At 55.4% G+C, this 24896-nt stretch overlaps 6 protein-coding genes across 6 annotated transcripts; 2 read left to right on the top strand and 4 right to left on the bottom strand.

Moving 5' to 3' along the window:
* Window positions 1-277: 277 nt before the first annotated feature.
* VDAG_04617 (uncharacterized protein) lies at window positions 278-799 on the top strand (the record flags this gene model as incomplete). Its single annotated transcript, XM_009654221.1, has 1 exon — window positions 278-799. The coding sequence occupies one exon, from the start codon at window positions 278-280 to the stop codon at window positions 797-799; it is 522 nt and encodes a 173-aa protein (XP_009652516.1).
* Window positions 800-1264: 465 nt separating this feature from the next.
* VDAG_04616 (uncharacterized protein) lies at window positions 1265-6939 on the bottom strand (the record flags this gene model as incomplete). The annotated part of the gene is made up of 2 exons (XM_009654220.1): window positions 1265-3754; window positions 3802-6939. The coding sequence occupies 2 exons, from the start codon at window positions 6937-6939 to the stop codon at window positions 1265-1267; spliced, it is 5628 nt and encodes a 1875-aa protein (XP_009652515.1).
* Window positions 6940-9371: 2432 nt separating this feature from the next.
* VDAG_04615 (uncharacterized protein) lies at window positions 9372-10459 on the bottom strand (the record flags this gene model as incomplete). Its single annotated transcript, XM_009654219.1, has 1 exon — window positions 9372-10459. The coding sequence occupies one exon, from the start codon at window positions 10457-10459 to the stop codon at window positions 9713-9715; it is 747 nt and encodes a 248-aa protein (XP_009652514.1). The 3' UTR covers window positions 9372-9712.
* A 2617-nt stretch (window positions 10460-13076) lies between these two features.
* Window positions 13077-14100, bottom strand: VDAG_04614 (ubiquitin carboxyl-terminal hydrolase; the record flags this gene model as incomplete). The annotated part of the gene is made up of 2 exons (XM_009654218.1): window positions 13077-14017; window positions 14079-14100. 2 exons carry the CDS (start codon window positions 14098-14100, stop codon window positions 13077-13079), a joined length of 963 nt encoding a protein of 320 aa, XP_009652513.1.
* An 870-nt stretch (window positions 14101-14970) lies between these two features.
* Window positions 14971-17226, bottom strand: VDAG_04613 (inner membrane protein yieG; the record flags this gene model as incomplete). The annotated part of the gene is made up of 7 exons (XM_009654217.1): window positions 14971-15283; window positions 15335-15940; window positions 15991-16100; window positions 16152-16509; window positions 16574-16667; window positions 16722-16818; window positions 17062-17226. 7 exons carry the CDS (start codon window positions 17224-17226, stop codon window positions 14971-14973), a joined length of 1743 nt encoding a protein of 580 aa, XP_009652512.1.
* A 5289-nt stretch (window positions 17227-22515) lies between these two features.
* On the top strand, window positions 22516-24545 carry VDAG_04612 (uncharacterized protein; the record flags this gene model as incomplete). The annotated part of the gene is made up of 4 exons (XM_009654216.1): window positions 22516-22921; window positions 22971-23238; window positions 23307-23812; window positions 23863-24545. The coding sequence occupies 4 exons, from the start codon at window positions 22516-22518 to the stop codon at window positions 24543-24545; spliced, it is 1863 nt and encodes a 620-aa protein (XP_009652511.1).
* Window positions 24546-24896: the final 351 nt, after the last annotated feature.

The following is a 24896-nucleotide window of genomic DNA, read 5'->3' as shown; positions in this document are numbered from 1 at the left end:
CCAGGACTTCGAGGCCGTCACGAACCCCGAGACAGGCCAGCCCTGCTTTGTGCCCGGCGACCGAACCACCAACGCCGCCGCGCCAAACACGCCGCCGTCGCCACCGGCCCCTGGCCAAGAGTCCTCCTCTCGAGAGGGCCGTCCCCCGACCGACGACGCCCCTCGGCCCGCCGGCCGCCCCTCGGCCCCCGTAGGCTACGTCCTCGCCCGCCACGACGTCCTCGCGCTCCTCGGCAGCCCCCGCCGCGTCTCGACCCTCAGCGGCAAGCACATCACCATGCTCGCCCGCCGCGCCCACCTCGCCCGCTCCGGCCTGCTGCCGCGCCTCGTCTGGCCGCCACACATGCACCGCCTCGTCCTCGACCTGCTGCGCGCCCGCGCCGTCGACGCCCTGCTCCGCCTCGCCCGTCTCGACGCCGCCCCCGCCCGCGGCTACCTGCGCCCCTGCGCGTCCTGGGCCCAGATCAACAGGGACATGCCCCACCGCGGCTGCGTCCTGTGGTCGCCCGGCGAGGCCGCTTCCCCTGACACGGCCGCGACGCCCGGCCCCTGGGCGACGCTCGACATTGAGGGCGCCAAGTACGACGGCAAGATGCCCGTCCACGACCTGCGCCGGCTTCTCGGCGACGACCACCTCGCGCGGTTGCGGGCCGAGCCCGTCTTCGCCGACAACGCCCTTCTCGTGCTCGGCAAACGCCGGACCATCCCGGCGCAGCTTCTGCTGTGGAAGTTGCAGGGCTACCTTGCCGAGTATCCTGGTCGCGACGAGGCCGAGGCCGACGGAGTGAAACCTGTATAACAGAGATACCCAAGTAGCGATCTTAGAGCCCTGCGACGATGCAGCGCTACTGAATTCTAGATGTAACATGGCACAGTTGAACAAGTGTTTGCTTAATTTTAAATCATCGTCCATTTTCAGTGAGCCGATGACCAGGTGTACATGTACAATTCGGCTGTCCTTCCTATGCCTCCAACCCGCCATCTCCCGGGCAGCTTGACCAAGCGGTCGCCGCTAGCAATAATCCTCCTGCGCCGCTGCCAATGCTAATGCTATTAGGTGTCGGTTTTGATCACCTCGAACCTGGTATCGAACGCTCCAGACAATACAAAGAAAAAAAGGGGGCAAAGAAAATGGAAACAAGACGTCGTACAAAAGAGGAAAACACCCCGTGGTATCCTTCGCTGAAACAAGTGAACAAAAACTGGGAACAACAGGCTTGGTATCAGGGGAAAGGGAGAAAGAGTCAAGGAAATATGGGCAAGATTACGCCCGCATAACCTCCTGGTGTACAAGCCTCAACACCCATTGCGCTTCACCGACGCTTGCGCACTGCAAACACCACTTTTTGATGCTTCCCGCCGCGCCGCCTGTCGCGGGCGCGATGCCAACCTCGCCGGTTGCTGTGCGCAGCTCCTCCCAGATACCACAGATGATACCGCGAGACCCCATTGGCGTGAAACACCCTGAGCCCAATACGGCGTCGAGGATGATCCGGGGCGTCTCCGAGTCCTTCCTCGGCAACGTGGTGACTGTGATGCGCTTCTCGAGGCCGTGGTTGGCACGGAGTTCCTGGTGCCAACCTGGAGGCGGTCGCCTAATTTGAAGGCTGCAGTTACCGTAGTCTTCCCACTTGGTCGCTGTGACGAGAAGATGAAGGCGGATGCGAATGTTGTCTGCCGACAGTGGTTGTCCGTTGGTTGTTCGTGCTGACGAGTATAGAGATGGTGCCCGAGGAGAGGCAGCGCCGCCGGAGGAACCCGACTCAGAAGCGTAGATGCTGTTGTTGCCGTACTGTGAGTTCTTGTCGACGGAGGATCGGGCGATATTGAAGGAGAGGTTGCCGCCGCCAGTGAGACGCTTGAGGAAGCTGGCGGCCGAGATGCTCGACGACGGCGCGATGCTGCCGCCCTCCTGAGATTGCGAAGGCGCGCGGGTCGACGCACGATAGCTGTTCTTCCTACCGAACCAGCTACGGCGCCGGCTACTGCCGTCGTCGTCACGCTCAACGGGAGCCTGCCTCTCGCCAAAGTTCTTGAACCGCGCATCGTTCTCAAGTTGAATGAACTTTTGGTTGTTGAGGCGAGCGTGGTGAACCGCCATGTAAAGGTTATAACACTCGGTGCTGGAGGTGCAGCGGAAGCGGAAATTGCCACCTCCAAGGTTTTGGTGTTGGCAGTGCTCTTGCACGGCTGAACGGATCTCAAGATCAAGGACTGTGGACTGACGGAGCAGCACCAGAGGAGTGAGGTCAAGGGCGACGAGGGGCTTGGACTGTTCCTCAGCGGCGTTTGTTTGATCGATGACGAGGCTGTATGCCTCAATGATCCCGGGGCCTACAATGACGGAGCACGGCTCGCCAGATATGTCTTTCCATACGCCCTTCTTGTCGGACCAGTAAGAGAGTGTTGCGATGTACTTGGTGAAGGTGTCAGGGGTGCCGGAATTGCGTCTTGGTAGGCCGGCCTGAGACGCCGAGCTGGAGGGGGTCACGCTACACAGAGACTCCGATACCATGGATCCTTCCAAAAGGTGTCCTGGCGCGGGAAGGGGTATAGAATCCTTGATACTGACACCAAGCTCTGTCTCGGGTACCTCAGTGCCATCTTCGGAGTCGTCGTCTGAGTAGTCATCATCCGAGCTTTCTGTGAAAGAGTCGTCGGTCACAGAAGAGTGATCCGATGGCAGGTATTCGTGTTTGAGTGGAGACGAAGTCCGCCGCTTGATACGAGAACTCTCTAGGGTGATCTCTGGGGCCGGCGACTTGGAGAATTCGCGATGCACCGGCGGGGGCGGAGCGCCGTCTTCCCGATAGGTAGTAGCGTCGCTGGACACATCAGAAGCAGTCGCATCATCAAGCGACAAGTTCCCAGGGCGCATGCTTTCTTTAAGAGGGCGGCTGCGGTCATTTTCGACGTGAGCAGTGTTGTAGGACTGTTGAGTAGGAGTCCTGTCTGGAGAGGTGTTCTGGAGAGCAGGCGCTGAGGCCGTGATGGGAGTGGTTGGAAGGCTGGCAGCTCGGGAATGGTATCTGCTCGGTGTTGGTCGCTTCGCCGGTGTTGAAGGCTCGGGGGACGCTGACCCTCGGGTTGGAGAGGGAGGAACGCTGGCGCGCAATCGGCCGCCAACAGGTACATCCGTTGCCTTTGTGCGGGGGGAGGAAGTAGAGGGGAGCGAGTCCTGTATTATGATCGGCGCCCGGGACAACGGCGGTAGAGGCGTGGAGCCGAGAATGTCGAGCCAGTCGTCAACCTGCTCTTCGTCATCGGTCATCAATGTCAGAAGTTCGTACCACGCTTTGCCATTGTGGGTACCCGAAATCATGATTACGAGCTCGAGATCGTTTTCTCCCCTACGAGCTGACACGGCAGACTCTGGTGCCGGAGGAAATAGAAGCCATGTCTGGCGACTGCCTCCAGTTTCGCGGATGAGCAGGTCTCCTTGGTCGTTCGGACGGGAAGGGTTATCTCTGTGTACCAACTCGACTCGGCACTCCAGCCGCTGGCCATTGGAGTGGATCAAATTGAGGGAGAAGAGGTCTTTGGCGCTGACTTGCTTCGTGGGGTCAATCTTGATAGAGCCCAGGGGTGCCAGTGTCCTAAGATCTCTTGTCCTGGATGTGTCGGTGTTGTAGGCGTCTTCGTCGGTCACGCGAGCCAACTCTTCCTTCTGGCGGCGGCGAGCCTTTTCTTGCAGCACTTCATAGTCACCCACGAGAGCCAGCGTGTCGTTGTTCGAAAGCAGCGTGTGCGCACCCTTCACTTGTCAGCGATGACCTCTTTGGCGCACATCTCCTCACATACCTTGGCCCAGCTTGTGAGCAATTTGATACGGAGCACTGGCCGCTTCAACAGATGCGCAACGTCAATCCTCTCTCCGTTCTCGTTGATCACGTCTCCTTCGTCATTGCGCGGCAAGGCTCCGATAAGCGAATCCTCGTCATCCAGGCGACCAGCCGCAGGCAGAAGGTTGACGATGAGGTCTTGGAAACCAAGCCGCCAGGCATCGAGGTAGCTGTCATAAATTGGGGCGGCTGCTTGCATCCATGACACGAGGCGGTCAATGTCGGAATGAGAGGCCTTCCTATGGGCATTTTTCATTTTCTCCAAGGCGATGCCCATGTTGACGACTGCTTTTGAAAGTCCGGTCGATTTCGTGCCAGGCGACCCCGGGCCGAAGAGCCCCGAGGTGCTGTTGCGGTCGCCTTTTAGTACAGTCGTCAACAGGACTGGGATGACGCCGTCGACGAGCGTCTTCAGCTCTCGTTGGTACAGATTCTCGTCATCGATGAATTCCTGCATGAGGTCGCCCACCGTGACGGATATCACTGAGTCGGTGTGGCTTTTGCCTTTCCTCAAGCTCGGGCGGGATCGCGTGTTGAGCACTCCTCCAGGCACATGACTGTCATCGGGCAGCGAGAGCACTGACACCAGGTCGGAATGCTTGGTCAGTCTCCGCTTAAGGCTTGTTCCGGACGTGTGGCTCCTCTGCCGCGAGACCGCCGTGTCCTTCGTAAGGGCAGTGGATTGTGTCACAGTCGTGTCGGAAACGATGGAAGTCAAGTCTGACTCCTGACTGCTGTAGCCCTCAACGGAGCCTACGATTGTGGAAAGCTCATGTACACCATTTGTAGGGGGCCGCCGCCGGGGACCCTGCATAGATTGTGCCTTACCGTCGCCGACAGATGAGGGCTCATCGGTCCAGCTTCCACTAGAACCGGACCGTCTGCGGCGATCATCATATCGACTCGAGTAGTCATCGTCATCGTAGCTGTCATAGTCCGGCTCAGGTTCCCTCTCGCAGCTGGGGTAGACTTTGGGCGTGAAAAAGTGAGCACCAGACTCCCCCCGGAAGGCCTCTTTGAGCACTTCTCTGAACGGCTTCTTGCCTGCGGGTTTGAGAGGTGATGACGTGGCTCGCGTAGCAGCTCGTCGTCTGAGACCTGCCGACGTAGGCGTCGTAGCAGGACTGTGAGCTTTCTTTTCGTCGGATTCCGGACGAGGCTCTTTGTTCTCGTCGTTCTCGGTCGAGGTCGTCGTGCCTGTGTAGCCTGTTGATTCGGTGAACCCAGTCGACTCTGTGAGCCCTGTTGACTCGGTCAACCCTGTGCTTTCAGTAAGCTCAGTGAGTTGGGTGAGCTCCGTCTTGGGAGGAGGCGATGACTTTCTTCTCCTGTTCTCTCCCGAAGATCGTCTCCTGGTCGCGGTGTCTCGCAAATGCTCCTTTGAGATTGAAATTTTCTCGACATGTTTCAAACCTTTACCGTCTGCATCCTCAACAAAAGGATCGACAGTCTTGCTCAGCCACTTCTCGATACTAGGAGGCTTATTCGCTACGATGGGTTTGGGAGGCTCCTTGGCTTCGTGGAGAATCTTCTTGCCTTCTGTCACCACTTTCTTGAAGACATTGGGGACAGCCTTGAAACTAGGGTTATGCTGCGCTTTGGGACGCTTGCCCTTCCCACTGGGCAGGTCGAGTTCACTGAAAGCGGAGAAGCCAACGGGGATGTCTGCGAGGGACTTGGCTCCAGCTGCACTGGTGAGATCACTGGAGCCAAGATCCGAGTCCATGCCGGCCCGAATGGCAGAATCGTCAGTGCTGATCCACGACTGATCATCTCGTATCGTGTCGTTTCGTCTTTTCGGTGGTGTTCGTCTCCGGCTCACTCTCCGGGGCCGTTCTCCAGAAGGTTTCCTTGTTGGTGTGTCTGGACAGGAATCGGGTTCTTCGATGACTTCTATACACTCTGACTCGTCTTCATCCATGACAACAATGTCGTCTCGCGTCGGCGAAGGCTTACACTGAGAGCTTGATGATGGTCGGCCGGCCGATAAGTGAGACGATGAAACGTGAGATGAGCCGCCTGCTTCTGGTGTGTCGCGAGTCGGCTTGACCCTAATGCCATCGTCTCGTACAGGTGTCCGTAAGGGCTTGACGCGTATTCCATCGTCCTCCAAAATCTTCGTCCTCAACGGTCTTACACGAATTCCGTCATCGTCTAAGGGTGGCGGCCGGGATGAGCTTCTGGAGATATTGTCCCCGCCCTCGCCATCTGTGGTGGCTCCCCTAGACTTGGACCTGCGGTGCTCGGATGGAGGTGGTGACGCTGGGAGTTCAACCTTTGCCGCCCAGTCCTTGATCTTCTTGGATACAGGCGGGTTGACGGACGGTCGCAGTAAGAAGCCCTTGGGGAGCGGCATAGGGCCGGGGCTGGGACTTGCCAGCTTGGCCTTCGGTGGTGATTTTGCCCGTGGTGGACTGTTTTTCTTGTTCTTCTTGGCCATCCAATTCGTATCGCTGACGACTCTTTTCGGCGGGCCTTTGGATCGCGAGCGTTTCGACCCCGGGTCTCGATCTGCAGACTTGTCGTCGTTGGCACTAGTAGCCCCAGCATCGTTGTGCACAATCGGTTTCGCCGGCTTTTTCTTTTGCCTCGTCTTGATGCGTACGCGGTCGTCTTCATTGACGCTTTCGGCTTCGTCGGGAAAACTTGCAATCTCGGTCGGCTCACTGGGGGTAGCCGCGGGGTCGCCGGCGACCATGGCGGTGGCGTTGGTCTTCTGCCATTGTTTGACCCGGTCGCGAACGCCGCCAGGTTGTTGGAGTTTGCGCACACTTGACTGGCGCATCTCAGCCTTGACGGCATCGAGGCTCTGGCGACGCTGGCGTGATCGCTCAGCAGCTTTGCGCTGGGGAGAGGGACGGCCAAGAAGAAAGTCGGCGAGCAAGGTCGGTGGCTCCTGCATCGTCTTCCGATTGCTCAGGGCACGCGCGCGAGCGGCGGCGGGAGCGCTCCGAGGGGTCGCCGCCGCCCGAGCAGCGGCGGGAGTCTTTGGTGTGGCAGTATCATGTTCGTCGTTCCCGGCAGGAGGTGGCTTGCGCGGGGTAGCAGGTGAGGTGGACTCGAGCGAGTCTTGCTCGTCTGGGAGGGTGGAAGACATGGTCTGGATGGGTTCATTGACGTCAGTCGCATTCGTGCGTTTACACTTTATCGCGGATGGACAATGGAGAAGGCCTTCAGCGTCGCAGCGTCCGGGGACACAGAGACCCGAGAAATGGGAGCCGGAATGCGTCTGATGGCGTACCTATTGTTATCTGAGCGGCATGCTGCCGTGCAGTGGCTAGTGCACGATGTTCTTTGCGTGCCACGGGCGGCGCACAGGGCGATAGTTACGGGAGTTATAGGTGTTGGTCTGGGGTCCTGTGCGATCGCCAGATGACGGGCCAGATGACGGATGAGCAGCAGCAGTCTTCGGGGGAGGGGGAATGAAGAAAGAAGGGATGCCAGGTCAGATCGGCCGGGCGACGCGGACAGGTTTGGCTGACAAGGCAAGCCGATTGCTTTTGCTACATGAACGAGACAAATGGAAGTGCAAGACCCTTCCAAGGAAGAAGGCTCGCTGGTGGGTTGACTTGCATGAGATTGCGTCCTCACGGTCCGGTCAACTTCATTGCGCCTGCCCTCGAGGCTGCTGCTACCCTCCAGCTCCTGTTGCTCTTGGCTCCTGCTCCTGCTCCTGCTCCTGCTCCTGCTCCGGCTCTGCCTCAGTTCTGCATCGTCGTGTCGTCGTCGCCGGGGCACCAGCCAATAGGCAGTGACAACCGAGCTTGGGCGTAAACATTGGACTTCTGGTGGGGACCTACCCCCCCGAAAGTGCCCCTCCATGACAGGCACAGGGGTCGTTCCACGGCGAATCAGGCGCTGGAGGCCCACCAGGTGGGCCAACAATGCCTTGATCTTCGGTGCATCTGGAAGGCCCGGCCCAATCGGCCGTGACTTTATCTTCTTCTTTGTCTGGCGTGGACACGAGGCGATGGTCCAGTAACAGCCATCACAGCAAAAAATAACATTCAGAAATGATGAGATCGATCCTAATGTTGTCTTACTCGTCCAAGTTTGCCATATCTCGGCTCTGTTCCATCATCAACATTGCGTATCACTGTATTGCGCTACATCCAAACCGACGCGCCAGCAGCATGCCAGCAGGCTGCAACACTCAGTCAACCAGTCCTGCTAATCATCCTGAACGCAAAGCTGCCGTGGGATGGCAGTGTCAGCAATAGACTAGAACCGCGCGTGCCTTGGAGATCGTTTTACGAGGTCCGAGTCATCAGGACCCGTCGGGTCTGACATGCTGCATGCTTTCGCATTTGTCTCAAGGCAGGGAAGAATACCACACGCCCGCTACGAGACATAGCTGGCTCGCCTATACCATCGGCTGGCCTGGTCTCCGAAAATCAGGATTCTAGGCCGTCGGCAACTCTAAAGACCAAGCAGAGGGCGATGTGCCGGCTTTGACGCAGCTTCAGCGTGCATGGTAGTATCGTAGTATATAAGCGTATCCAAAGAGCAGGCTTCGTTGCGCTGAATAATTACCGTTGACTTGGATGCCTTGCTCGCAAGACCCCGTTAGCGCTGGCTGATCTTTCTGATAGGGTGCAGCATACTCACCCTTGCTCGGCACGCCCATAGCGCGTTCAGCAGATACCAAAGGGCCGGATCTATGAAGAGGACTCTCCAAAGTCAAACATGCGCTTTTCGAAGTCGACAACAGCTCGACAAATGAGCCAAGTACACATCATCATGGACGTCATACCTCTATATTGACGCAAGGCAGCAGAGTCGCCAACAGTGAAAGCGCAGCACACGTTATTTGAGTGCTTGTACGTGTATGAGACCGTAGCAGTTCGTTAGCATCAGCTAGTACGCTATATACACAGATCCGAAATGCAACCCATAATCTTTAACGCTCGCCTCAGTCACTCCAAGTAACCGGCCCCGCAGTATCCAGATTTCGCCGTGCGTTCACCTTGACCGAGACTACGGCCCCTCGGTGAGCACCACATCTACTTTACCTTCCGCCCCCCCCTTCTTCCACACCCCGTGACAGCCCCCAAAGCCCCTGTGCCCTGTTTTTGCCAGCTCGTCTCATTCCCCGGAACAGAAATTACGAGGCTGATCACACGAGCCCTGAACTTCAAGTCACCACCCATCCCACGCCAGGCCGCATCCCTGGAACTCCCAGACATCGGGACCTGCAGGCGTGATACCAGATCTCGATGCCATCAGATGGGAATTCACAGAACCTGCTGAGCCTCGTATGGCGCAGAACGGGCACAACGGCCATGGCATTTCCACTCTGCGGAATGACTGCCTTGTCTCACTGAGCCACCCTCTTCCCGGTGGCGAACCCTGAGTAATACCGATTGACGAGCAACGGGCAAACGGGGTGAGCGCCTCTGCCTGGCAGGCAACCGAAGGAGTCACAGAAGGCAGTCGGTCGGTGTCCTCACTATAGGCAGCGAGGCTGTTCGCACAGGAGGCAGCCTCACCATGGCAGATTCACAAAAGGACACGCAGCAAGTGGTTTTATGATAACTGTGGTTGTGATTTCCAGAATCGCTCTGGCTGGCATGCCAACGCCGTGTATACTGCATGCCGGCACATCTCGCTGTACGTGATACTAGGTGACGAAAGACCAATCTCGAGGCATCCAATCCTGCCCCCAGAAACCATCGAAGTGGTGTAGGAAAAATGTTCCTTCAACCTGAACGCCCCTGATGCATCCCGCAAAGTCCATGCAAACTACCTACTGTAGTTAAAGAGGAAGATGAAGCCAAATGGAAGCAATGAGAACCCCCCCCCCCCCCCAACATGCAAAGAAGGAAAAAAGAAATCTGAAGCGCGGCCTTGTTGTACTGCCCGTTCTCCCATTAGATCTCCTCCGCAGGCAGGACAAACCTGACCTTCTTCGTCGGCTTCGCAGCCTGTATGTCTACCGGCCGAGTCCGGTCCTTCTTCATCGCCGAGGCGAGCACCTCTCCGGCGTCGCTGTCCGCGGCCACGGTGCTTCCGAGCTCGCTCATGGCCTCTTCTGTCTCCTCCTCGATTGACCAGACGTCGGGGCTGGGCTCACGCCAGACCTGCTGTGAGCGGCGGCGCGTGGCAAAGCTGGGCTGTCGGCCGCGGCCTACTGGCCTCGAGCCACGAGAACGTCCCCTCGGGGCGTCAAGGGGCGACGAGGGAGAGTTTGAGACTTGGCTTTGCTTGGACCTCTCGCTGTCCATCATGAAGTCTCGCAGGGTAGATGGGAGACCAAAGTGGTGGGGCGCGAAGCGCATGTAACTCTCCTCTTCGTCGTCCGTGTCGGGTGTGGCCAGATCAGAGAGATCAGGAACCGGTGGGGAGCCCGGCTTGCTGAGGCCTTCGAGGCTGGAAGGGCTGACGCTGCGGACTATGTCGTGCGACGAGTGCGGACTCTCAATACCGGCGTCAAAGTCAAACATGTCGATGTCACCGCTGGCGTCCTCAAAGTCGGTGGGAGGTGTGAGAAAGTAGTTGAGAGGGTCCTCGTTTATATCGTCCAGGGATGGGTAGTCCTTGGGCGTAGAGGGCGTGAGGCGCACCTGGGTTGGTGGCCAGGCATCCCACCGTGGCTTGGCCTGAAAGTGTGAAGACATGTTGGTGATGAAGGTTGAGCGTGGCCGAGAAGGGATGATGGACAGTGGCCGTGGGAAGCTAGCTTTGATATATGATCCGGGGAAGTGAGTGCCTGCAGGAATATCGCCAATAGGATAACAGAACATCTAGGGGGGGGGCCTTGGTCGGCGTGACCGGCTCCAAGAGCGAGCTGGGTGATGTAAAAGGGGGGAGTGGGAGGGGAACACGATTGGTGCAGCCTGGTTGTACGACGTGATGAAAATGGGTGAGCCAACCGAGGAGCTGAAAACGAGGGCGCAGCTGAGCGTGGGAGTCTTATAGAAGTGAGATCCAACATGCCGACCAACTCCAGACACGAGGGGGGTTAGGGCGGAGTCATCAGGATATGAAAAGTGAAATGCGGCACACCCATTTCTGAGGCGGTTGGGCACACCTCCATCAGAGGGGGAGCTCAGTCACGCTGGGCAAGGTGAAGCGATAGGCTGCCTGGTTTTGCCTGGCGAGAGACTCGAATGACAAGAGAAAGTGGAAAGGCGGTCACCCGCCCCGGGCTGAGCAACATGCTGGAGCTTCAACCAAAAGGATGTCCACACTTGACTTGTCAAGTGGTGTGCGGTGACTGACCGACACGCGAGAGCGAGAGAGACAAGAGGAAAGACCCGGCTGAGAAGGGGAGGAGAAACATGTCGCGACAGAAGCACGCAAGAGGAGACGCAATGCCAGACGCAATGCCAGACGCAAGACGGCAAGCCAGTGGTGGGCACGAGCGGTTTTGGGACGCACCATGCAAGGCACTCGACCTTGCATCGAGGCTCCCCAGTGTCGACAGCCTCAACATGTACGTCCCCCTCTCGCTGCCCGATGCTCCAACCACGCGTCGAGCGGGCGGGGCGGTAGTGCACGATATGGCGGCATGGGAGACGCCTGATGCGCTTGTCTAGAGTGTCTTGGTTGCTTGGGTCTTGGGGAGAGGATCCCCTTCGCAAATGGCGGCGTTGCTTCAATGATGGGTCCGATTAGCGGCTGCTGCACCTTGATTTGGGACGATCTGGTGGGTTCCCAACTGGGCTCTGCCGTCATTTTCGAGTGATACACCATACCATCAAGGGCCAAGTTGGACGGGGTTTGCGGGAGAAAAGCTGATCTGCTGATCAGGTGCCCGTCTTGGCAATCGGTAGTGGCTGCCACCCCGTCTCAGCTTACCCAACCCTGTTTATGCTGTTTTGGTAAGAATCGCAGCACCAGGAGACCGCTTCAAGGCATCTGGGGGCCTTGTGAGCGCCTACACGCGTGGAAGGGCGTTGCCACCATGTGGCTCGGCGTATGGCGACGAGTCCGTATTCGCGGCCATCCGAGAGGTAGTGATGATGGGCACATGTGAGACGGGGGGTCGGAGGGTCGGAGGGCCGGAGTGTGTGTGCGTGGGTGATCGACTGAGCCAGAGAGGACGGGGTTGGAAGGAGGGGAACGACGGCAAGACTTGGAATGAGCCATCAAGGCCACTTGATACTTGCACCAATCCTGCTAGACCTCGAGAGTGGAGGTTGGGCGATCACGTGTATTGCGAGAAGATACAGCCCGCCTTCATTCCTCTGTTGTTTTCTCTGCGACAACAAGGCGAGCTTGACCAACTGCCCATCCCAAAAACAGCATCTCACCGCCGGTCAGCTTATCGCACGTTGTTGCCGGCATTTCTCCCTGTGGTCATTGGCGGGCACTGGCGAACGGTAGGCGACGCACGACGATGAACATGTCGGTATGCGGCTGGCTGGTTTGCGACACGGGAGGATAGACGGCACATGGCGACCTGGGCGGCGGCATGGACACAATGCAGCTGCGAACGAGTCTCACAAATGCCTGCGGCGGACACCAGCCCACCGCTGGCTGTCTCATCGTGTTGGTCGAGGTCGGAAGGTCCTAGACTCTCACCAGAACATCACTATCACTCGTCCCGTTCCAGCCATGTTCCGTACTTCTGAACGCTGTTCCAAACATTGTGGATGATGGTGTTTGTCGTCTGGTGGAGACTCCAGCGTTGGAATTCATCAGATCTCCCATGTCGCACTTCGCTTCTTCAATTGCCGTTTCCCTGGGGAAACCATGGAGCTCAAGCGCATTGACCATTAACCCAAGACGTGGGATACATGCCCCTTGCAGCTCTCCATCGCGTATCATGCAGCACGTCTGTCGTGGGCTGCCCGAAAGTATCTAGGTATCTTGAATCGAGTGATTTCAGGGCATTAGGTTTTTCCTTGGCGCGATCAATGATACAGTGGTAGTATTGTGGGATAATAATCGCGAAGAGAGCTTACGAGTAATCGCGAATCTCTAAGCCTGGGCAATCCGTTAAGTGCTGGCAACCGAAATGACTTGCCGAAGCCAATGCTGATTCCACACCCGCTGCCTCGACGAGGAAAGTCTTGGGCGCATGACTGACAAGCTTTGGACCTTGCTCGGCAAGAACGTTAAAGGGAATTGTAAGCAGTGTTTTCCCAGACATTCAAGTGATGGCTTAAAGTCGAGATATATCCAGGCGGACCATCACGATCACTCCGTGGGTGTAGTTCCTTCCCATGGTCAACAGGGCTCATGCAGGCAATGCTATTGCTATGAGCCATTGGCTTTCCACAACTCGGCTTAACCGATCATCTCCTCATCTACGTCTCCGCCTCCGCCGCCCATCCTTCTCCGTAACCTCGTGGCGTCTTCGTCACGTTTCCTTCTCTCCAGGCCCTCTTTGATCCACGCCTCGTAGGCCCCATTACCCGCCTTGACCTTCTCGCCAACAACCCCCTTCATGACCTCTCCGGCGAAGCCCACGAAGTTATGCCTGCGCAGGGCATTTTCCCACTGCCACTGTCGCCTCTTCTCGGACTCGCGCGCGATCGTCTCCTGATCGCCAATCTCTGCCGCTGCGATCCTCGGGTCCCTGACCATGGCCAAGACGTTGAATCGAATCTCACTGCTCGCATACGTGGCTACGCGGTCTGACAGGATGCCTGATATCTTGACGGGAAATTCGTCCGGGGTGCAGTCGCCATGCGAGATGGGCGCTGGCTGTAGTCCGTCAAGCTCGTACAGCTTGCCTCCAATAGACGAGTAGGCGACAAAGTGGAACGCGTCCTCACCACCCTCGTCGCCCCTCTGCGTCTCGTCGACGAAAGGGCTGCTCTTTGCGAAGCTGTTGTGGACCTCCCGAATGAGCTCCGAGTTGCTCAGGGCCTCTCCGCGGAACTCGGGTGGCAGGGCCATGGCGAATTCGCGGAACTCGCCCAGGCGATCACCGATATCGACTTCATTATTCTTGTTCATGACCACTGACAGAAGGGCCTGGGTGCCGCAGGCGTTCTGAATGGTCTGGCGCGCAAAAAACAGACGTTCGGCGGCGTCCTCGTCGTAGGACTCTTTGGGTCGCGGAGGCAGGCCCTCGGAGGGGTAGCGGAAAAGGAAGATGATGCCATAGACAGGCTGGAGCGGAGCGAGGTCGTCAGGTGAGAGAGTAAGAAGCTCCTCGAACTGCACCCCTTTGACACCGAGGTTCTCGAGGAGGTACGTGAAGACGCCGGCGTCCGACTCGACTGCGAGGAGGTACTATGTCAGCGAAATATTGGAGGAGAAAAGCGAACGACTGTGGCATACTCGTGTTCCATCCGCCACTCATCGTGTCGGAGGCTGGGAAGGAAATGCCCTAGGCTTGTGATGCTGTCGAGGTGATTGCCGCAGATATCTTCGCTACTTCTTCCTGAAATAGCCGCGCTGTTGAAATTCAGCGTTTCTTGCTGCAAGAACGAATGTTGTATGGACTTGGAGAAAGCTATTCGTCCGCGATTGAGGTTGGAGGGCGATCCACCGTCCAGGCAGACCGTGTTGCGCCAGAGAGAAGCTCTGGTGGATCTGGGAATTTGAGCAGGTACGGCGGGCTAGAAATGCCTAATCCTCGTCAATTGCGTCACTTCCATACCGTCCTTGCACTTCATTTTGTGGGCTTCGCAAGTGCTATCTCAGCTCATAGGTACTTGAATATTAAATGTACATAATCAGGTAGTTAATGATAAGGTCCCGTCAGCATTCTGTCACGACTGTTCGCTCGAGTCTCCTGACGTCGTCCACCGCACGCCGGTGACAAAAACCTCATCGATCCTGTCGTTGGCCCTAACAGCCCGATATCAACCAGCTACGAGCATGCAGTCACCCTTCTTGGAGGTTTAGAACCGGATACAGGGGTTCTCACATAAACACTAGGATTGCACCATGATGACAATGTTCGTTGACAACATTACTTCGAGATGCTCTAGCTATTGCGTGCAACAGACCGCCACCAGATGTCTATCTACAAGGTTTTGAGTCTCTCGCAAGGGCTGCTTTGAGCTCCCAAAAATACAAACTCCGAGTCATTGCAGGAGCCGATTAGTTTCTGGTCAACCGAGGGCGTCCATCGGCCATTATTGTAGCTTCCAGCTTGGAGCTGAAGGTTACTGTGGCCGTCTCGTTGCAGCTTGGTGCCCGCCGCAGGCTTGCTGCTTACGTTGTCTCAGTGCATTGAGCGAGGGGTGACAGCCCGATTGGGGGAGACCGCGCCCTCACGATTGTCGCCGTAAGCACTTTCGTGTTCTTGCATGGTGGACCGTTTGCTGACTTCATCGATCTCGTCAGGGGCGTCGTCGGAGCCTGCAATGCAACCCTTGCTGCGGACGGCCCGGACGAACCAGGGCGGTTTGCCCATACCATAACCCTTCCAAGACCAATATTCCTTCGAGTCGTAGTCACGAGGCTCCAGGCGTCGTCCGCTAATATAGACGGTCAGTGCGATGAGGCCATTGAGTACCGCGTAGACGAAAACGCCCCTAGAGTAAAGATGTTAGTTCATGAGAGAGAAACGAAGGAATTACACGTACGCTATGAGGCCATATGCTACACTGTAGGAAAAGGGAATAAAGGTCATAACGACAAAAGACGGAAGAACGTCTCCCATGTATCGCCAGTTGATCTGACTGATTTGCCTAATCATCATGCAGCCAACAAGCACAAGGGTACAGCCGGTAGCCCAGGGGGGAATCGAGGCAAAGATAGGGGCAAAAAATATCGACACCAGGAAACAAAGTCCAGTGACCATGGCTGTCAGTCCTGTGCGGCCGCCCTCAGCAATGCCGGCACCACTTTCAATAAAAGCTGTGACAGGCGAGCATCCGAACAGCGCACCGATGGAGATACAAATGGCGTCGCAGCAGTAGGCAATTGTCGAACGGGGAAAGTCGCCATCAGTGGGGTCGACAACACCACAGAACCGAACCATTGAGTAGAGAGTGGCTGTAGCGTCAATGATGTCGACGTAGAGAAACGTGAAAAGGGCGATAGAAAAGTGAGTCTTGTCTGCCGATATGTCCCAGTTCAGAACATTGAGGATGTGCTCAATAGGATGGAACGTGACGATCTGCTTAAAGAACTCAAAGCGTGCCTCGCCGTCTTCGGTATAAGGGAAGTAGGTGATATCTGTATTGCGACTTTCAGCTGGTTAGTATATGTTGAAGGCGTCGGTGAAAGAAATACTTACGGCCACGACAGGATGGAAACGAGGGCGATGCCGATAATCAGGGCATATTTGACCCGAAAGGACATCAGGTAGGCAGTGACGATACCGCCAGCAAATACGGCCGTCCACATCTGCAGCGTTGTCAGTCAATTTATCAACTCCATATGGTCTAAGTCACTAACCTTAGGGCTTGACATTATGCCACCGTCGCACATCTGAGTGAGTGGGTTAATCTGTTCAATCGGACACCCAGCGATGGCCAGAGGGGTGGCCTTGAAGCCTCCAGTTATGGCACCGATACCTGCAGCATACGAGAGACCAATCTCTGTGAGAAAGAAGCCGATGCCGACACCTGTGGCGGTCTTGATAGTCGCCGGGATCAGTTTGACTAGCCATTGACGTAAGCCGGTCAAGGCAAGAACGATGAATATAAGCCCTTCGACGAAGACTGCCGTAAGCGCTACCTCGTAAGAGATGCGGCCTGAGCCATTGGGTCCAACGACTTGGAAGGCAAAGTAAGCATTCAGGCCCATTCCGGGTCTAACCCGCATTAGCCAAAGCTTACTATAGGACTGCAGAAGGGAATGAGTAGAAAGAGACTCACGCAAGAGCGACGGGAAGGTTGGTCATGAAACCAAAGAGGAAGCTGGATAAGCCTGAAATCGCAGCAGTAGCGGTGATAAGATCGAGACGAACTCCTGAGGGTCGTAGGTAAGCGCATGCCACCCACTCGAACCAAGAGTTTGGCTTACGCTCCTTGCACTGCTTGTACGAGTCAATGCTGTCGCAGGAGAGGCGATCATCCTGGTCACAGGGGCAGGTGCCCCCAGTTTGCGACAGAATGATAGCCTGTAGCAATTATCCATCAGTGTTAGAGGAGATGTAGTCGAGACGAAGGACGTCTGTAATTGTTGCACCAACTTACATTGACGGCAATAATGTAGGCCATGGTGGCAAAGGTTGTGAATCCTGCTCGAACCTCCTTGAAAAAAGTCGCGCCAGAGACCTCTTTAGGCTGTGAAAGTCTGGGTCAGCATATACACCGAAGCAAGTGACCATAGACGCGAGGAAAAGTAGATGGAAGAAGCTTACATGGCCGCTATCCTCAAGACGGAAAATCCGTCCAAAGGTACTCTTTCCGATGCGCTTGTCGGCTCTGTCAAACATGTTCCCGACGCGGCGAAACTGGATCTTGATGCGAGCCCAGAGCGTTTGCTGCTGGGCCGAAGGGGCCTCGACGTGCTCGAGAGGTTCCATGACTGAAGACTGGATCTGCTTGTCGAGTCACAAGATGAGAGTCTTGCTGTTGTTGGGAGGTTACTGACGTGGCTAGGGTGTTATCGACTCGAAGGACGTGGTGCGTAACAGTGTTTGGTTGGGGAAGTGCCCAGGACGTCGGAAACAGTTGTTCTGTCGTTAACGAGAAGTGGCGAGATGGTTTCTCGCCAGGTGAGACGATCGAACCAAGCGTCAACACAGGCTAGGTAGTAGGGGAAGAAGGAGTTCAAGACGACCACGTCTTGCAAAAGACGAAGGAAAGATAGAAAAAGGGTACTGGACCCAGAGCAAGCCTAGTGGGAGCACCTAGGTTGCCTCAGACTTGTCCTTTTTGATTGTACGAGTGACTCGAGGGAAAAGTGCTCGCTTGGAAGACGAGAGGAGGTGGTTGAAGAAGGCCGAGGACACACAGAGTAAGGTAAGTACACTGGAAAAACTCGAGTGGAGAATAGGTCGAAAAGGCGAGAGGAAGGAGAACTCCCGGAAAGGCGGGTACCGCAAGATGCTCACTTGTCGCCAGAGCTAATGTGGCTGACGCTGTTCAAGACGGGGGAGGAGCTACCGACGATGCGGCTTGGTGAGAACGCCAACCAGGGGGTTTCAGTAGGCAACGGCGGAATGTCGCGGAACCGCTTGTAAGTGTGCTGGCACCATGAAGGCTGCGAACGACGAAGGATTCGTTGTCTGACGGGAGACAAAGCAAGGGCATGATCGGACGTAGACAAGAATGTTAATAAAAGCGTCAGCTGCTCATCTGAAGACAAGACCGAAGCCAACGACCGGCAACGGGGAAGTTTGAGACTTTTCCTCCAGGTCCGGTGCCTCGATATCCTTTGTTGGACAAGGAAGTGCTCCTTCGACTACCTATTGCCTGATCACCGACAAGTTCACGCTTGAAGAGAACCCATACGCTTATAGCTCATCAACACGAGTCCCTAACGGCAAAGCTTAAGCAATCATCAAAGATGACTATGCTTGCTGTTGGCTGTTGCTTTGAATAAGGGACAGAAGCCAAGAGTGCGGTCTGTCCCGTGATGATGACTTCCCTCGAGAAATTTTGAGCATGTCTTGTAAGCTGCGGATGCTCTCACGACGCGCCGCTCTTTCGGATAGCCTTGACTTGGCAGAACCAGTCACTTTACCTCACCAAGCAATGCCCAGGTGGCGCAGGCGAGAGTATGTCTTCAAGCTTAGTACTCAAGCCTGCTATGGGCCGCGATCATAAAGACGTCGTTCATGGCCGCGGCTCCAAGAATTTCGGGATTTCACGGCCGTAACTGCAGCATTGCTTTCTTTGCTTCCGAACACAATGTCGTCCTTGATATGCAAACCGACAGCATCTCATCTCCCGCCAGACATCAAGAGGCCACACAAGGGCCAGCATGAATGCTCGAGAATCTTTGTGTTCCCTTTGCTTTAAAACTCGGTCTTGGCTGAGCCAAGGGGTAAGCAAATCGAGCTCTGCAAGTCTGCAACTTGCCATACTCATGTCGTACGCCTCGGACGAGACATGTCTCCCGGCTCCGTGATAGGGTCAGTTGAGCCCGGGTTGGCGGGAGTACGCATGAGACACGCGGATAATCTTGCAAGCACCGAGATTTGGACTGTGGAAGCCGACCAGGGTCCCAGCCGCCGCCAGCTTCCTTCTCCTCTATGTCGCTCGACGTAGGTTGCTGTCGCTCAGTACCATGGTGATATCGATTCTGTAGTTTCCCCCAAGGCAGCCGACTTTGTAAGTCATTGATTGGCAGATACAAGACATAATCCTTGCGGACACTTATGTGTACGCTCCTCAGCAGACACCTGGAATGATCTTGCCGCTCGATCTCGCCCCCATTCGCAGACTGCTTGGCAGAGACGTGCATGTCGACTGTTCGAGTAATGAGCGTAATACGATTTGGCCGCGGCTTCTCTCTGCCCCAACGAATCCTTTTTGAGATCGTGCAGTCCAAAGACCGTCAATTCTGATGTACAAGTATGCGGCTAGGCAGACCAGGTGCAAATTTCCCGCATGGCAGGGACATTTGACTGTCAAGACTTCGTAGCTATTATTCCTTGGGTTGGATGCCACGACCTAGAGTGTCTCTGGCTGCTGACTGAGAAGTCCTCATGGTCCATCGAAACCATCATCAGTCAGGTGCGTCCCTCGGGATGAAGCAATGATGGTAGAGTGCTGTCTTGTTGCGCAAGTATGCCCTTGGGCAATCCGCGAGTGGGGGGTGAAAATTTGGGCGAAAGTCCCTAAAGGACGCAAATTTCTTTGCCGTTGAGGCTAACATCAGTCCGAGAACAATGGACCTTGCGTGAGCGTGCCCACCGTGATGACATAGGGGACCTAAGCGAGGCAATTACCACTGTAACTTCAGTGGGGGCCGCTACTTTTTTCACGTGCTAGTGGCTTGCCAACTTCATCTTTATCTTCTCGTCCAGACTGCCATGCCCATCAGATCCGAAACATCCCATCTCTTACTCCATTGTTGAGAACACACACAGGGTATCTACAAAGGTAAAAGAAAGGAAACCCACCATCACGATCTTTTGAGTATCCGTACACAATCATACATGCAGTAATCTGGACCTCCATAAACTCCCTCTTGCCTGGGCAGGTAGAATGATGCCTGAAACTTCTACGATCTCAAGAACATTCATTTGGAATCCTCTGTATCGAAAGTCAGCGGCTTCCCAGCGAGTTCTTGGTTGTGGCCCTGCCAATCAAGCTTACCGTCGCGGGATCCAAAGTGAGCTCTGAACGATCTTCGGCTCCCTCATCTATAAGCCACGCTGACTGCCATCAATTCTGTTCTTTTAAGGTCTTGCGTCACCAGCACGGCTCCGGTGGATAAGGCCGGGCAAAAGCAAAATCGGTTACGTTTCTGTCATGGGCAGCGAGCCCATCGATGGAGATGCCTACCTAGGTATGACCCGCTCCCACCTGGTCCGACTAGCCAAGCTGGTTGTCTGCCGCGCGTAGGACAGCTTGGCAACGCGGAAGGCAGCCTGCAGTTTCCTCGAAACCAGAACGAGCAAACAACACCGTCCGTTTTGATCGTTACCGCATGTGACTCGAGACTGGCTAGCATGAATTCTCCGCGCGATTGAACGTCCTTCCTGTGATGTCGCTCGCATTGCAGGCGACAGTCTGAAGAGTCGACAGGCGCCTCTATGGTTCAACTCAAGTCGCCACACAGAGGCATGACCCAAGTGTCCCGCAATTAGTACACTTACTCCATACGCATGGCAAAGGGCCTTTGCCTGGATTACGGCTAGGAGAAGACCGAGCTTCTTCATGCCTTTCCTTCGAAGTCGGTAGGTGTGCTGACAGAAGGTTCTCAAATCATTTGTGTGAGGATGGTCGGTGTCAATCTCAAGCCGGACATATGCAGGTGAGCAAGGGAGCCGGATCCCTAGTGCCGCCTGCTCAACTCAGCAAGGAAGGGGCAGGTGTATGTCGACGCCTGCTTTACTATCCGTCATGGGTATGTGGGTGGTGCCACTCGATCGATGTAGTGCATTTCGAAGGCTAGTGCCATTCCCCTGGAGTAGAGATTCGCACGATTTCTATACTGAGTGTCCTGGACGATATATGATTACTTACTCTCTAGTTGCCTGAACACTGTCCTTCATACTTCACATATAGAAGCACGGCAGGACCGCCTGAGACCCCTCGCCACCGCTGATATTGGTTCCAAGGTTGCGAGTCGCTTCATGCACTCCTCTTGGGGCCAATCAGCGCCTTGGTCTCACGCAGCTCAAGTCGGGTCATATATCAAGAGACAGCAGGTCAGATTGACGGACATGGCCGGCCGTCTCGACCATGGGCCGGGGTCATGATGGTAACGCAACAAGGTGCTTAAGCTGGATCGGGCAGGGTGCTCCAGCTACAGAGGCATTCGGTCTTGTGCAAAGACCATCCACTGGCTGCGGCATACCATGGCATGGTCGACGTCGCACTTACATTCACTCGCCCCCCCTCCCCCCCCCGCTCCCAAAGCAAGCCCAATAGCGTGTTGGGGAGGCAATGGAGAAAGAGTTTGGCGTAAGAGTACGAAGACGACGGTAGGTTATTGGTCAAGTTGATCGAGTCTCAACTGGAAGAAGGTCACAACCCCTTGGCTTGTTGCATGTTCTTGAGGCCAACGAACGGTAGGACACCGTTCAACTTGTTTGCTCGCGGAGGTCAGTAAGCATTGAGGAAGTTCTTTACTTCCATATTGTGCCGCGACACACACGGCATGCGGACTTCGACCCCCTCTCCATGGTGATTAGCTTCCTGTCGATTTCACTGCCAAGGCAACGATTGAATGGACATAGAAACTCAGCACTGTCTCCATAGCTGTGTGACAATAAAGAGGCTAGCGTTCATAGTCATCATCGTCAATCATCGTCTTGGGCATCACCAACGCTCCTTCCATACCTTACCTGCCTACCTAGTCCGTACCTTCCTTACTGCCCCTCTTCCGCCCTTTGCGATATCCAAACACTCCGCTGCTCCTGCCGCAACAGTCCATACCGGGCATTGTCACAGGTTCTGATACACTGGTGGCATTCTTCTTCGGCGAAACATCCCCTCATCCCCTCTCTTCCTGCTTTCTTCCTCGACAGCCATCTTTCACGCATGTTGCGGCACACCTCTTCATCTTCTAGTCGCAGCTCTTATCCCGACCTACGCATCTTCATCCTCCCCATCTGCCGGTGTCGCCCGACCCAAACTGTAGTTTGAGCAACGACTAGCACTCTCGGTTTTCTGCATCGACTGTTCAACTGACTCCCGTCCCCTGCAAGGTGCCTTCGCTCGTTGCTGGGGAGGGAATGTATGTCACCAGCGAGCTTTCGTTCCACCCCAGCGCGACCCAGTTGGTCCTGTCAGCAGCATTTCAATCTCTTCTTCTCAATGCTGACGACGGCACCCTACTTTTTTCGACAACTGCCCATACCTGAGCATTTTATAACCAAGGCAGGCACCGGTTCCAGCCTCGTTTGTGCTGTACTTGCCGTCTACACAACCGTATGTACAAGGGTCATTAAATCGCCAAACTCTTACTTTCTGCGCCATTGCAGCGCCTCTGCAGACAGATACAACCGCTTCCGAACACACCTTAATATCAGCAGCTCTACGGAAACCAACACTGGAAGGCAAGAGTCTGTAACCCTTTTAGAACTAATTCAATCGTCTGCCCATCAAAAGCACCAAGCTTCCCTCGCCATCTCTATCTGCCTTCCGAAGCTTCCAGAGCTCTATTCGCAGTAGTTCTCACCTCGATCGGCACCATGTGGGAAGTGGTATGGACAGATCCTGACAAGGAGTCACGGCGGGAACACCGTGAGAGGAAAGCGATACAGAAAGAACAGAAGGATAAGGACCGAGTCACTACGGGATCCGTCTCTACCCGCAGCGTCTCCCCCTCGGAGAGTAGGACCTTCGGCTTCTTTGGATCTAAGAGCTCGAAAAGAAGCACCACCCCGAAACCTGAGTCGTCCGCACCGACCCTGGCGAGCTCCACTGACGATAGCAAAGTACGACGCGTCTCTTGTCTGTCTTCGACTCCTTCTACTGCCGCATCACCCCCCACTTCGGATCTTCTGGCAGCTGCTGGGACTTTCTCTTCCTCGGCAGATCCATTAACGTCTCAACTTACCGAGTCACTCCACGACTCCCCGGAGTCGTCAACCAGAGGTATGTCTTCTTAAAACACAGATAGTTTTCATGCAGCTCATATGCCCAGGTCTTCTTGACTCTGTGTTTTCGAGATGGACCGATACGTCACTTCCGCCGGCCTCGCCAAGTACTACATCTATGGCTGACTCAACCACCAAGACAACGCACTATATTCAAACACTTGGCCCTTCATCCTTCATCACAAAGGACACCAAAGTCACCGTCAGCCCACGAACCTGTGGAGATGATATTACAGGTGTCGTGTCAGTGGTCAGGATCTCCGCAGATCCAGTCAGAGAAGCTCCTCCGACACCTCCTCGGTCACCAGCTACAGTGTGAGTGTTCTCCGAAAAGCCTACTCATCTTGTGATACGTATCTATGAACCTGGCTAAGTTTGCGAAGTACCAGTATCTCGATGAACGCAGACACACCAATCAGTCTGTTTCCCGGACAGTTCTCGCCACCCTCAAAACTACCTATTGCACGTGTTCCGTCCTGGACATCCAAGTTCAAGCCCAACAATCCTGATGCATGGAAACCTCCCGACGCCTGGGAATGTGTGCCTTCACCAGAGACTCGGGCCTCCACGTTTGAGGATATCATGGAAGATCCCACAGAAGCAGCCGAGGAAGGACTGTCGCTGTCGCTTAACTTGAGCGGCGTCCAGCGAGAGGTCAAAAGCATGGCCGTCGCAAGTCCAGAGACCCGACTTGTTCGTTTGACAGAGTCATGGGGTGTGTCAGACGAGGCCAACTTATACAAAGAGCTTGAGATGGAGAAGAAACGATGGATGCTCTCGTCTCTTGACAACCTTGACAAGCCCATTGACATTGATCCTGCGAAGCACGTTCCATGGAAGATTACTGCTGCGAAGGCCAAGAAGGTGTTAGCTCTATACGAGTCTCAAGGTTGACAAAATCTTCATCTGAATCATTGGTTATGAACTGACGGAGACTAGCAACAACATCGTACCTGGCTGCTCTCCACTACACTAAGAACATCTACCATATGTCGCCCACACCACTGTCGCATAGGCTGTTCCCAAACATTCACCCCGTTGCGGTGCCAGCCATCTCGCCATCGACATTCCCCGTGGGCCCTGGCCTGTTTGGCGCCGTTTACTCACTTAGTCTTCCGTCTCTGGTTCCATCCCCTGATGTTCCAGCCATACTCAAGAGCGTTCACCGTTGTCTATCAATGGGTGGTACATTTCACTTGACGCTCATCGACCCATTACCTTCTACTACGACGTTGGGTCCCCTGCTTCGAGCGTGGCTCGACGAGCATCTCCTTTTCAATCTTGAGCGCAACTTTCGTTGTATGAATCCGAGCAAGCTTTTCCCCATCTGGCTGGCAGATGCTTCGCTTCGTGCTGAGGGCAGTACCATCACCACGGTGAAGTTCCTCGCCGTTGCGTCGCCTGATCCTGAAGGGGTTGAGGCCGAGGGGCTGAGGCGGTCTGAAAGGTCCGTCAAGCAAGAGCTACGCAGCCTCGTGGGACGGCTGTTGTGGATGGACGTTTGGGGGAATTACATCGCGGCGGACGGCTGGTGGTGGGATGACCCAGCAATTGTACAAGAGTGCCAGCAGATGCGGACGTCCTGGGAGTACTGTGTGATAGAGGCTGTCAAGGATGTGTAGTTGTGATGAACTGCTGATCGGGGTCGACCCAACCACGCAATCGTTGGGTCCCAAGAGGGCTTTGTAAGTGTTGCGTGGGTCGAGCCCATATACCCCTGTGAAGGATACTGAGGGCCGCAACGTGGTCCCGTCTTCACATCTCGAACTGATACGGTAGCGGCTGATGTTCCCGTACCTGCGCGCTGGCATCTTTTAGATCCCTCCATGGCCCGCAACAACCATGTTTTATGTTAACAGCTACACTATGATCAAAATGTCAAACTTGCTGAAGTGCGGTTACAATGGAAGTTCTGGTCTGGACCATCGCAGCTGACCCAAAGTGGAGCCAGCGGCACCCCTAATCAGGTACGG

The sequence above is a fragment of the Verticillium dahliae genome, genomic scaffold (assembly GCF_000150675.1).
Source record: "Verticillium dahliae VdLs.17 supercont1.8 genomic scaffold, whole genome shotgun sequence".
In the NCBI taxonomy this organism is placed as follows: Eukaryota; Fungi; Ascomycota; class Sordariomycetes; order Glomerellales; family Plectosphaerellaceae; genus Verticillium; species Verticillium dahliae.
This window is presented reverse-complemented; position numbering and strand designations above follow the sequence as displayed.